The sequence below is a fragment of the Gasterosteus aculeatus genome, chromosome 4, assembly GCF_964276395.1.
Source record: "Gasterosteus aculeatus chromosome 4, fGasAcu3.hap1.1, whole genome shotgun sequence".
Lineage (NCBI taxonomy): Eukaryota > Metazoa > Chordata > Actinopteri > Perciformes > Gasterosteidae > Gasterosteus > Gasterosteus aculeatus.
The window spans coordinates 27,729,115-27,741,586 of record NC_135691.1 but is presented as its reverse complement, the minus strand read 5'-3'; the positions used below and the strand labels follow the sequence as shown (position 1 = coordinate 27,741,586).

General features: G+C 43.2%; 1 protein-coding gene and 1 long non-coding RNA gene across 2 annotated transcripts; one reads left to right on the top strand and one right to left on the bottom strand.

Annotated features, from left to right (window-relative positions):
- Nucleotides 1–3,197: 3,197 nt before the first annotated feature.
- Nucleotides 3,198–5,945, top strand: LOC144406265 (uncharacterized). The gene is made up of 3 exons (XR_013467480.1): nt 3,198–3,342; nt 4,447–4,536; nt 5,821–5,945. It is a non-coding gene; the product is annotated as an uncharacterized LOC144406265 (long non-coding RNA).
- A 2,680-nt stretch (nt 5,946–8,625) lies between these two features.
- Nucleotides 8,626–11,707, bottom strand: cdkn1ba (cyclin dependent kinase inhibitor 1Ba). The gene is made up of 2 exons (XM_078101749.1): nt 10,830–11,707; nt 8,626–10,394 (listed from the first exon to the last, which is right to left on the bottom strand). The coding sequence occupies exons 1-2, from the start codon at nt 11,263–11,265 to the stop codon at nt 10,270–10,272; spliced, it is 561 nt and encodes a 186-aa protein (XP_077957875.1). The 5' UTR covers nt 11,266–11,707; the 3' UTR covers nt 8,626–10,269.
- Between the last annotated feature and the right edge of the window lie 765 nt (nt 11,708–12,472).

The following is a 12,472-nucleotide window of genomic DNA, read 5'->3' as shown; positions in this document are numbered from 1 at the left end:
CACGTTTTTTTCCAAGCTTTCTTGTTCTTCACAGAACCAGCAGATCCAAAAAGAGTTGTCATGAATTTCAAATGACTGAAATATATTTGCTTATTTGCGAGAAAGAGAAGACAATTCAGTGGTTTTCCTTTCAACGGTGATGTGCTGGATGTGACATTTGCTTGTGGTTTTGCAGGAGACAGACGTGTTGTTTTCTGTTAGAACTTGTTGTTTCCGCTTTCTCACACACACACACACACACACACACACACACACACACACACACACACACACACACACACACACACACACACACACACACACCAGTGCACAGCCAAGGTGAATGCCGGTATTGTTTCATTTGGTCTGAACATTTGTGCGTTGTGTTGCATGCTAAACGTTAGCCACTAACTGCAGACCAGATGATAGATCTGCTTCAACAGTGAAAGGGTGTAGGATGTAGTAACTGTGTGTGTGTGTGTGGGGGGCAAATGTGAAAGTGCATGAGCCTGCTAGATGTATGAGCCATCAGCCCACACTCATATATTCATCTCTGAACTTGCAGAGTCTGAAAGTGGAATCCCTACAGACACACAAGCTCACCCGCCATGTGATACTTATTGATTTACAATATCAAATATTTACCACTTAGCAAACCAGTTCCAATGGCTAATGCTCATCTTCTCTATCAGCAAAATGCTGACAAATCAACAGCGGCATGAAGTTGAAGCTGCAAATGTGTGGTTTTAACATCTGTAAATCATCTCCCCGAGTAAACTGAGACAGGCAGGATGAATGTGGTCAATGGAAGTGAACGGGACGAGCTTCCCTCTCGCTGAACTGGACTCCCAAATGTGGTTGTGGTGGCACTGGGCAGCTCCTGGGCCTGAGTTTAGGTTGTGTGTTTGATTGTGTAACTGCTCCTACTAAAATGAAGGTTGGAGAGCATTCTTGGTTGAGGGAGAGAACAGTTTTTCCAAAGAAAATGAAGGAGACCTCAAAAAGATAAGGAAGTTGCTTGTCATCATTATGTTGTTTGAGATATGTTCTGTTTTTTGATTGTCATGTTTACAATGTGTTTTATCTAATGTGGATAGGAGGTTAAAGGTGAAGGTCAAAGTTTTCACCTATCAGCTGAAAAAATAGTTTTAAATGAAAGGGCTTTGACAATTATTGGATGCAAAGTCACTAAATATAACACATCAAGACGCATCCTCAGATCAAAAATGTATTCAGGTTCATGCCAAATATTTCGGCTGTCCTTTGCCCTTTGTGCTAATTACCAAATGTTAGCATGCTAACGCTCTAAACCCAATTGGAGAATATGACCATAATCAAACCCGTGTTGTGTTCTAAAATGAAGAAACTCCAGACGGAGGGAAGACATCTTGGATTGAATATTTAAAATCAAATTTTGAATGTCTCTTAGTCAATATCAGTTGTGCTGATAGTAAGTATTGCATACATGCATTTCGGTTGGTTACATTACATTGAATACAATCATAGCTGTGCATATGTTTTATTCTATTGACTACAGTTTAAAAATTACAGTGGTTTTACACTATTCTCATTTCTTTATTGAATACATAGTTTCGGAATTACGGCGTTATCATGGTGTGCACTAAATGCAATCGTCAGTTCTCTCTTCATATTATAAAACATGCATTTTACAACCCATCAACAACAACTTGTTCCAGGAAAAGGAAGGGGTAAAGGTTCCATGCAGGGCCATGATTGTGGTCATGGACTGCTAAGCGTATGCAGTCAAGAGGAAGTTCTTCACAGGAGGCTTAACTCAGGGTTAAAGTGACCCACAGTCACTGAAAATGACCTTGGACAGGATGCTTAAACCTGTAAGTGCTTAAGTTTTATTCTGCTTTACAAAATAATTACTGTACAGTACCTCTCGAAGATAAGTAAGCGATCAGCAATCATAGTAAACATTAGGTGACTTTTAATCTTTCGTCAAAATGATATTTTTTAGAGGCAACACAGTTGCAATCACAATGCTTTTAGATCCTCGACTGAAAAAGGAATTTGTTGTCACTTTGGGGATCAAAATAATTGGATACTCTGCAAAATGATTCCCATCCGTCTAAGCTGAAAGTTTGTGAGTTTTGATACTTGTCATAAAAAACATTACACATTTGTCAGCTGATACATGAGTCTCCCAAACCCTTTTTTTAGAAGAAAACCTCCATGTAGGTGTTTGGCCTTCAACACGTTCCCCGGCAGAGGGTTGTGAACCAAACTCTCCCAATCACAGCACCAATCACACCCACCCAGACACACACACACACACATACACACACACACACACACAGGGACACACATTAGAGGAGTTTGCTGTGCCCTAACCGTGACCTGTAACTGCTGAAACTTCTTGCAGACACACGTTTGTTCTCAGGTCAAACATTACTCATTGCCAAAAAAAACGGCCTTTGGGTTAACTGTTTAGATCATCCACAGACAGAATTCATTTTCAAGGCGGTTTACTTTTCTCTGTTGTTAATCTGTCGTTGAGGTGATGATACTGACAGAGACATTGCGCAGTATCTGACCGCAAATCCATCTTTGCGGGATTTGTAGGCTGTCGAACACAACTGCTTCTTATCAAAGCCACAGCATAAGCCGCAAGTGTGGACGACCTTGATACTTTGACAAATGCATGCTTGTTTGCACAAACACCCTAGAATGCACACACACAGTAATACTGTGTCAGTCTGAGGCTCACCGTTCATGAAAGCTGCCTAAAGCTGCCTGAAAGCTGTCTGCAGTCAAAAGAAAAAGGCCCCCGGTTATTTTGCTTGAGGGTGTCACCTCAGCAGATGATTGTTGCCTTTATTTAACAGAGTTGTTCCTCCTCTCTCCGCTCAGACACATGTTCGTCCAACACCTCAGGGTGAAACAAATCAAACGCATGTGACCAACAAAGGGATGGACCAGGGGCTGCACCGGTGTCTTTGTGCTCGTGTCTAGATCTTAAACTAAACGGCAGATTCAAGCAGCTCGACGGCTTGCTTCCGTTACAATGTGGTGGATTCATCAGCAGATCCACGTGTGTATTTCTGACAAAGTAGCTGCACAGGGAGCGTTTGCTGTTGTATAAGAGCTTTTTGCACGTGTTTGTAGATGTGGGACTGCCCCACTGACTGGCTGATGGCCGTGCCGGTCATTCGCCCGCTGCGCTCATGTGACAGTTGCACGTCATTGTCACAGAAGAAGGCCGGTACTCCCTCTAAACGCAGCTGGGCCCAACCTTTTTTTGCCTCCATGATCAGTTCCACGTTAGAGGATATTTCGGACCGGCGACACGACGAAATAAAAAGATACGAGGCGATAAACCTGTGTTTTAAGTATGATGTAAGTATGAATCTCAATACTGGCTTTTAAAGGAAGCTTGAATGAATGAATCATTTTCTTCCTGTCACCTCAGGGGGCCTTTTCCTCTTTTCCACAGAAAGCTCATTTTCGCAAGCTTGAGGGCTTAAGTTTTGCAGTGATTATCAAGTGGGAGAAGCGCATGTAATTGGTAGAGCATCTGGTCATTTAAAAAAAGAAAAACATTATTCATAAAAAAAAGGGGGGGGTGGCATTTATTCTTTCTGTGCAGCCCAGTGCCAAGTGGCCCCGTGGTTGGCAACCACTGCTTTAATGAACACCATTAGTGACCTGTGCTCTTTGCGCTGTTAGCCTCGTTAGCTGCAAGCTGCAGACTCCGTGGCCTTGTCGACAGTTGCAAAGAGGTCTGTCTCTAAAATGTCTGTCACATAAAACAGACTACCTTTCATGCATCGGTGGAGTCCGGAGCGGGCCTGTAATGTGTTGGAGACCCCTGCTGCAAGACAAACTAAACAGTCAGCAGGCCAGTCAACATCTGGGGCCACACAGCCAGGCCGCATGAGTCACACCGTCCAGAGCAAAAACCAAAATGTGTAAAAACATCACGTTGGCAGATTAGTTTGTTTACATCCTGCACTGGATGTGATTTGGCCGCGCTGCAGCAAGACACAGCTAAAAGGCCTATCTTCTCTTTCCTCCCTTTATCTCAGCCTTTCACTGCCTCTTTCCTTCCTCTCCTTCCCTCCTTCCTTCTTTTTTTTTTCCCTCTCTCGTCTATCTCCTCTTCATCTCTCCCTCCCTCACCGCTGCCAAGAGCACATGACCATGACGCAGAGTGAAGCGGAAAAATATAGCAGCCCCTGTCCTTGTAAAAAAAAGCGTTAAGCAAAGCTTAATGAAAATACCAGACAAAATTAATTACAACACCAAACAGGGAAGTTGTATTTCCAGAATAATAGACATTCGTAAAAAAAATAACAAAAGAGGACAAAAACTTTCCACCCCCCTTTGGAGTTTCCCAACAATGAGCTCACACTTTGTAGGCCCTCTGTTGAATACCTAGTCATAGCGTCAGCTCCAAGTTGTCAGTCTTTTATGACCCATTTCTCTTCTCGTTATCTGCAGCAACATTTAGAGGCCTGCTAGTTTGGCGCTGGGAATAAGGAAGTATTTTCCTGGCTTGGAAGCAAAGTTTGGACGGCTCACAGTGAACCGGTGAGTGCAGGGGACTGATTAAATGCTTCATACTTTGTTTCAAACATAGGAGAGACTGGTAAAAGTCATGTGGCTTCGGGCGCATGAGTGGGCGTGTTCTTTACACCACGCCAGAGAGTAATGATGGACTTGTCAGCCTGGAGCAACACACACACACACACTTATAAGTGGTTTTGAGGTCATAACTGGCACAGCTCCCTTAAAGTGGTGTCATATGTGCACCACGGAATACCGAGTTACTGCCATCTTTCCTGCACCACCTTGATCACAAGTGAAACAAACGGAGGGGTCTCTCCTCCAAACCTGGAGCTGCATTGGTTTACTGGTGGTGGTGGTGGTGGTGGTACCCTAATGTCCTCCCAAACCATTTCTGTGTTTTGGGGGGGGGGCATACATTCCCAAAACACAGAAATGGTTTGGGAGGACCTTAGTGTACATTAGCGATATGTCAATCATGTCCGTACATGGACACGTAGTCCTGAGAAGAGGTCTCATCTGGTGCACCGGGTGAAAGCATCTGTGTGGGTGAACCAAGCGCAGGGAGGCGGTTTAAATGTTGTCATTAATCCTGAATTAAGGGTGAATCCAGACAGTGAGAAGAAATCATTTCTTACCCTCTTCTAATGAATACCCGGCATTAGCTTTCGAAACGCCATTCAACCAAAAAATATCAGCTGATGTGGGATGTTGCCTTTCAGTGTAATAGGACTGTTGACCAGGATGTTTGCCTTCAATCAACAAAGTGTAATTGTAACCACCTGAAAGTTTTGAGCTCTATCGGGACCAAGAAGCCAGCTGGACCTCATTGTCCCATTACGTCCTGAAGGATAATTTATCACAGACAAAACAATATCTTTCGTTAGTCGTATGACTTTGTTTGACTTTGTGAAACTACTAAGCTACATGTGTTGTTTTCATCATAACTTGGTAACCTGAGAATATTCAGAGGAAATTGGCGCCGATCAGAAATTAACTGTCACTTGCAAGAAACATCAGATAAATGCCACAAGTAAATTAAAAATGCAAGACTTTACCTTATGAGATTTTATTTAACTGGACAAGAAAGCTAGTAATTTGTTAATTTAATATTTTTCTACATGCCATTTTACTGTATGCCGTAAATGTAGAGTTAACGAAAAACCTTGTTTTAAACTTTTTTTAAATGAAGTTACATTTAAATAAATACATTTTTCTGATTTGATTGAAATTGGCATCACAAGTATTGATGTTACTGAAGCACTGACTCACAACAGGCCGTGTAACGTTGTGTGTGTTATTTCACAGGTGGCACGGACCAACACAACGTGGACGGACGTCAATCCCCTTAGCTGTCACATAATCACAACACATCAAGTCCCGAAGTCAGCTATTGGTTTTATAAAACGCTCATCAAGTACGCATGTATGAACGTTAATGAAACATTCAATCTTCCAATTCAAGTGTTTCTTGTAAAAAAAGTTAATAATAAAAGATTCAGAACAATAATACAGCAGCAAACAACTACACTATTTTCTATTCACAAATATGGTTGAGATATATTATGTGTGTATTTTCTTTTATTGTGCACCCACAGATGAAATAGCCAACATCAGAGGAATGTCTTGTACTAGGCGGCGGAGGTGTGTTGCTTTGCATGCCGAAGATCTTGGCCTCAATTTCTGGTACCCAAGTTTTTTGTTTGTTTTTCGGAAGGTGCCTGCCTTGGCTTGTTAAGCAATAAATCATTTGAGAAATGGTTACAACAAAAGTAGGCCACCTCGGTAGACATGCATGCATCTTAAATACAGCCTACAGTGAATTTAGACTTCTCTACACGGTCTAAAAGAGAGGTTGATCTGTTTAAGCAGCAACAAAAACTCGTGCAAACGACATGCAAAGTGTTTTACAGGAGGTTACGTGCTGGACTGTTTCTTGGCCGGCCACAATGACTTCCTAGACTTCCTTGTCGCCATGTGCGGTTGCCTTGCAACCAGTGGAGGCTTCAGGATCTCACATTATCCGGCCAAAACGAACTTGTCTAATTCAATGTGAACAAATTCATCATTACGTGTGTATATGCTAAAATTACAATTCCGAAAGATAAACGTTTTACTCTTTACTTTGGCCACGGCAATGCTAAGAAGCGGTAATTGCAGGTATATTTCAGAGTCTCAATTGCAAGCAACCCGAATACTCATCATACTGTGAGCCATTATGTCCACTTTCCGAAGTATTGCTAATAGTAATGTAGGGAGTGTAGGTAGTGGCAGTGTGGGCTCCATGGTGGCTCTGAGAGCATGAGAGAGTCGTAGCGGGGGGGAGTCGTTTGCTTCTACCTTCCCTAGATAAGATATGACGTAAATGTCAAGTGCCACTTGGCAGCGTCATTACATTCGAATCAGCACAATAGAAAATAATGTTGAGCTCTCTGAAGCACCAAGAGTACGGAAGTAAAAACAGATAACAGCCCCGCAATAAGGTATCAAAAACACAACAAAACTTTGCAGTTAAATATTTAATATTTATTCCATGACGAAAAGCACAAAATAAGCAAATAACGTTCACAATCTTATTTGTGTAACCCTTACAGGCAATTCAGTATAATATCAAATATACATAAAATAATCAGTACTGTATAATATGTATATATGTCAGTCGTCTCGTCTGCTTGAATGGCGGTAAAATGGTCCATTACTTCCTCCAGAATGTCACCCGCCTCTCGATGCCAGCCTCGACGAGGAGGTGCAAGCTTGGGGGCAAAACCAATGTTGCCCCTATTTAAGGATATTTTCTAAAATCCAATTGGTTAAAGTGCGCCAGTAGGCGTGTGATGTCAGAACATGCTTAGGACAGGCAGGGACGTGCGGGAAAAGCATATATTTTGCGCAGATATAATATTTTACTGGGAACATTTCGTATTTAAAAATATATAAAGGCAGTTTTTATAATTTAATATCTTTTCTTTTTACTTTTTTTGGGCTGAAGGAGGGGCGACGCCCCATTGCCTTCTATTGGTCATCCGCCACTGTTTGCAATCCTGTTACAGGCCGGATTCGATTTGTCAAATTTGCGGCGGTCTTCTAACGCCTCACAGAATTCTTCCCCATCTGTCCTCCACCCTGTGACGTTTTCCATAGAGATTTTTTTTGGGGACAATTCGAATCCAGCCAAAGTTTAGAAAAGGGGCATGAGCTCACTGTGAACTCAAAGCCGGTGAGGTTATAGGAATAGCTCCTTCTCTCCCTGTCTGCATTGGACTGCTACCCATTGGTATCAACAGGAAAGAGAAAGAAGCAGCCAATGAAACTAATTGGGTGGTGTGTGGTTCATGAAAAGAACAGCTTGTACTGTCCCAGACTCCCTCCCACTGCTCTCTGACTGGCCAGCACCTAAGTGGCCTGCTTTCTTCTTTCCGCTGCGATTGGAGCCAGGGAAGGCCAATAACCAACCCCCCCCTCCCCCTCCGTCCTTCTTTTTCCTCTGGACATACCTTTGTTTTCAACTTTGGAGGCAGAGCTGGACGGGGAGATCCAGCAGTCACAGCCTGCTCTCTGGTGCTGTGTTTGCACTCAAGTCGTACACGGTGTGCTGGATTTTAAGTGCAGCCACGCACATTACTTCCTTCCATATTAGAAATGTAACTAAACACCAGATATTAGGACATAACATTCCTATTCGCAAAGTACGGTACTTTTAGTTGTGAGGCTCCTGGGATTAAACTATTAATCGGATGTAGATAGGAGGCCTATACAACTTCTGATGAATGATGGTAATAACAAATACGGTGTCATTCCCAGGACTGAACTCACTAACCCCCTTTAATAACGTGGTGTATCTCCATTGGATGTTTATGTAAGCAATAAACACTATGTGATCATAGTTCTTATTGTTGCTGTCTGCCAGTTACGTGGGTGGATCCCTTTAAATCGAAGGATTGTTTGTTGAAGGTGGAGTGGTTGTGTGCCTTACAGTCAAAAACAGTGAGCACATGCATAGATTACTCCAGCGTTGCTTTTTAATCAACTTGCCCACTGGAGAAAAAGTAAAGAAAGTTTAAAAAAAAAAAAAAAAAAAAAATACAGAGGATATAAAATTGATTATTAGGCTCAGTTTGCTCAGTTGCAACTCTTTATTTCTCTTAACAATATTGAAAATAGATATTTACAAAAATGCTGCTTTGGGAAGCTATCCACAACAAAAGCTCAACATAAATAAGTTAGTATAATTTCAGTGTTTTAAAAAAAAAATAATAATAAAATAAAATTTAAAAAAAAGGGGGGACACAGGTACACTTCAAAGTTTTACACCAGATGAGGCAGTGTCACTTTGTTTTTCTGCCCTCCAAAACGAGTAATTAAAAAAAAGAAAAAAAGAAATAGTGCAATTACATGTTGGACATGAATTCTACACCACAAATACAAATCTTTGATTCACATATTTGCATAATAAGTAGCAGTGATTTTAACATATTTTATCTATGTTGAAGTGGGATACACTTATGAAATGGGGCGGATTGTGGAGCCACCAAGGCCACAAAAATATGGATTTAACCAATTCAAAAAAATGCTAATTCTTAGGATTAGTAGCAAATGTTAAAATTTGGTTGCATATTGCTCAGCAGTTTTGCCACCCCTCCCTCTCCCCAACATAAGGCAATAACTTTGGTAAAAAAAAAAAAAAATTTAAAAATTGCGAAATAAAAAGTGTAATGGGAGGGGGCCCATACTTGCATGTAAACTTTATCTTTCATGGCTGTTCCCAGTTAGATGGAGCCTCGACTTACAGTGTGGCCATCTGAGCCTTCAAAAAAAACAAGAAATAGAACACTGGGACAAATAAAGCCATAGAAAAAGTGAAGACTTTTTGTTTCCACACGACCCTGACTTCTGAAATCTGCATTTTTAACTTACATCAATTACCTGAATGAATGATACAATATGACCACAAAAATAATATCTCTGTTGGAAATTGCACTGCAACTTCTCGAGTCAAAATTCACACACGTATCCAAATACATTTAACAAAAAGTATAAAAAGCATTAGTATGCTTTTTTTGTTATGTGCTACATCTGAAACATAGGTAGTAGATAAAAAAGAAAAAATGAGCAACACATTTGCTCATTTGCATACTGCTACATTGTCTGCTGCTTCTGAGGCAATTTGATTAAAAAAAAAAAAAAAAAATTTGAGTGCCAAAACTTGATAGTGTACATATTCAGTGCTTCTGCAGCCTCCCCTCCGCCTTTCCATTGGGCAAAGACTGCTTTTATACGTTCCCATCTGTCAGACGATGAGAAAAGGACTACAGTATTCCACCAGCGACGGGCCTCCACGCGCTGCGGGACGCGGAGAGGAAACAGCCTGTTTGAATGGTGCAATTGAAAAAGCGGTTGCTCGTGCACAATGTGCCCAATACAGACACACGCTCGCGCGCACACGCACGCACGCGCTCGCGCGCACCAAGGGGAAACAGTCAAAGCACGAAGGGGTTGTGGAAGATTAAAAAAAAAAAAAAAAAAAAAGGGGAGGGGAGGGGAGGGGAAAGGAAACAAAATAGTTTAAAGGGCTGATGACGTGTAACTGCCGCGTACGGGACGATTGTGTTGCGGATGATGACACACAAAAGTCCACTTGGCGTCCATGGCAACGGCCGGTGGTCAGTACTTCACACGTTGGAAACGTGAGTGTCGTGATCCATTTCAAATGTCTTTCGTAAACAGTGGAGTAGATTTCTAACCTATAGCACCGTTTTTCTCACTGCACGCGCGCCTCCTCCTCCTCTTCGGCGGCTTCAAGCGCCTGACCCGCTGCACCGGGATCTTCCTCATCGTCACAGTCATCTTTTGACTTTTTACTCATAGACTCGCTGGAGCAGGATCCTGCCAGACATTCACAAAAACAAAACAAAATTAAAAATATATATATATTAAAACACGTAGTTAAGTGTCCCCTTTAGTCAACACACCTGATACCCTCGGCGACACGTTTTACATTAAAAATGAATAAATTAAAATTAAAAAAAGAAGAGTAAAATGTATAACTGGTGTACTTAGCGCGACACCTTCCCGTTAGATTACTACTACCCCCCCCCCCCCCCTTCAATAATAACTATTAAAATCACTATAACATCTGTAATGCAGATGATCGGACGCCCCCCCCCGGGCCCCTGGGAGCGGGGACCAACCGATCGTAGCCGCGGCGGGTTAAGACCCCGGACACAAATGGTACGCGCTTTCTGCACCCCCCCCCCCCAAAAAAAAAAGCTCTTCCGCAGCATTTACATAATAAGTCAGAGAGCAAAAAAAATAAATCACCTGAGGCCGATGCTCTTTTCCTCGAGCCGCCTCGGTCCGGCGGAGCCGCCCGCCGCTCGCCGCCGCCGCCGCTGCTCTGCCCGGCGTCCCGTCGGCCGTCGCGGACGTCTCCCCGCGGCCGCCGGCTCCCGCGGTGCGGCTGCCTGACGTAAAACTCCGGGGGGTCGCTGTCCTCCTGCCAGTCGTAATTGTTGTTGTTGTTGTGAATCGGAGAAAGCGGCCTGTCGGCGACGGGATCGAAGTTGTACGTTTCCTTGAAATCCTCCACACCTGCCCGTATGGAAGCCGCCAAATCACGCCGTATCTCCTCCGGTTCGGGCCTGCCGAAAAGGTTCTTGCAGACCGACGGTCTGGCGGCGTCCGGCTGACGCACGTCCACCCTCTCCACCGTCGGGCTCGCGTTAGAAAGGCGAACTTCTGACATTTTGTTGCACATAGGACGAGGGGAAAACACACACGCACACACACGCGCAAACAAACAAGCGAGCCCTCTCTCCTCCCCCCCCCACACCACCACCACCACCACCACCCACTTTCAAAGTTATATTTCCAAGTAGTACTCCTTTAAAACGCCGAGTCACGGGGATGATGCGTGCATAGTCCGCGCGTAACATCCAAAAACGCGTCGGCGCAAAAGATCGGAATGAAGCGTCTCCAAGGGCGCACGGGCGTTTTACGTAAGCCACTCCTGTCAGGTCCGTAGTAACGCTGATGAAAACAACGAGTCAAGTCACGGAGACCAACATGGCGTTGGAGGGAGCAACGAGTGGAGGAGAGAAGTTGACATCAAGGACTATTTAAACAGAGAAGGCGATTCATTGGTCTGCGCACAAGGACCGCCCACTGAGCGCTCTTAAAGTCGAACGGGGCCCCAACGCAGAGCGCGATTGGATTAACGCCACACATCAACATGACCCAATTAATCTGTTGGGTGGTTTAAATACTATATAATAATACTTTGCTGTATCTTTCCCTTAGGACTTGATTTTTCACAGCGAGCATCAGGTTAGACCTTCACAGGACGCCCACAGGTCAAAGACACCACTGGATCGCCATAACAGCCATTTGTAGTTGTCTTGTCTGACAGCAAATTAAAAAAAAGTAATAAAAACACAATGTTAAGGGCTTTATCTCCCTGCAGGAGTTCAGCGTGAGGTTTTGCTCCAGGCTGGTAACACAATCTGTAGAATTAATCGTTGAATGATTGCCTGAGTGCTGACAGATATGATTGCACAATCTGACTCTGTGTCATTAAAGCTCGAGGCCCCTATATACACTTTATTACAATGTCAGGGCCATTGAAGGAAAACAATAAAAGAGTTACAAATCTGCTTCCTGGCATTCTGGGACAACTCTCGACATCCGCTTCGTTGGCACGGTGCCTATCGCTGTCAGACTTTGCCAGTGTTGCCACAGAGGTGGTTTGTGTGCATCACCGGTTGTAATTGCTTATGTGTGCTTGGAATTTAAAAAGGACACACAAAGAGCGGTGCAGCCTTAAAAGAAGACAAAACCAAGACCTTGAAATATACCATTTCCCTGTGTTGCAGCTTCCAGTTTGCACCTAAGCAATTATTGACTCAAGATTTAAATTGGTGTTCTTGCCAAGACATACAGTAAGTGGTCAAATAGCTTGTGTGTGT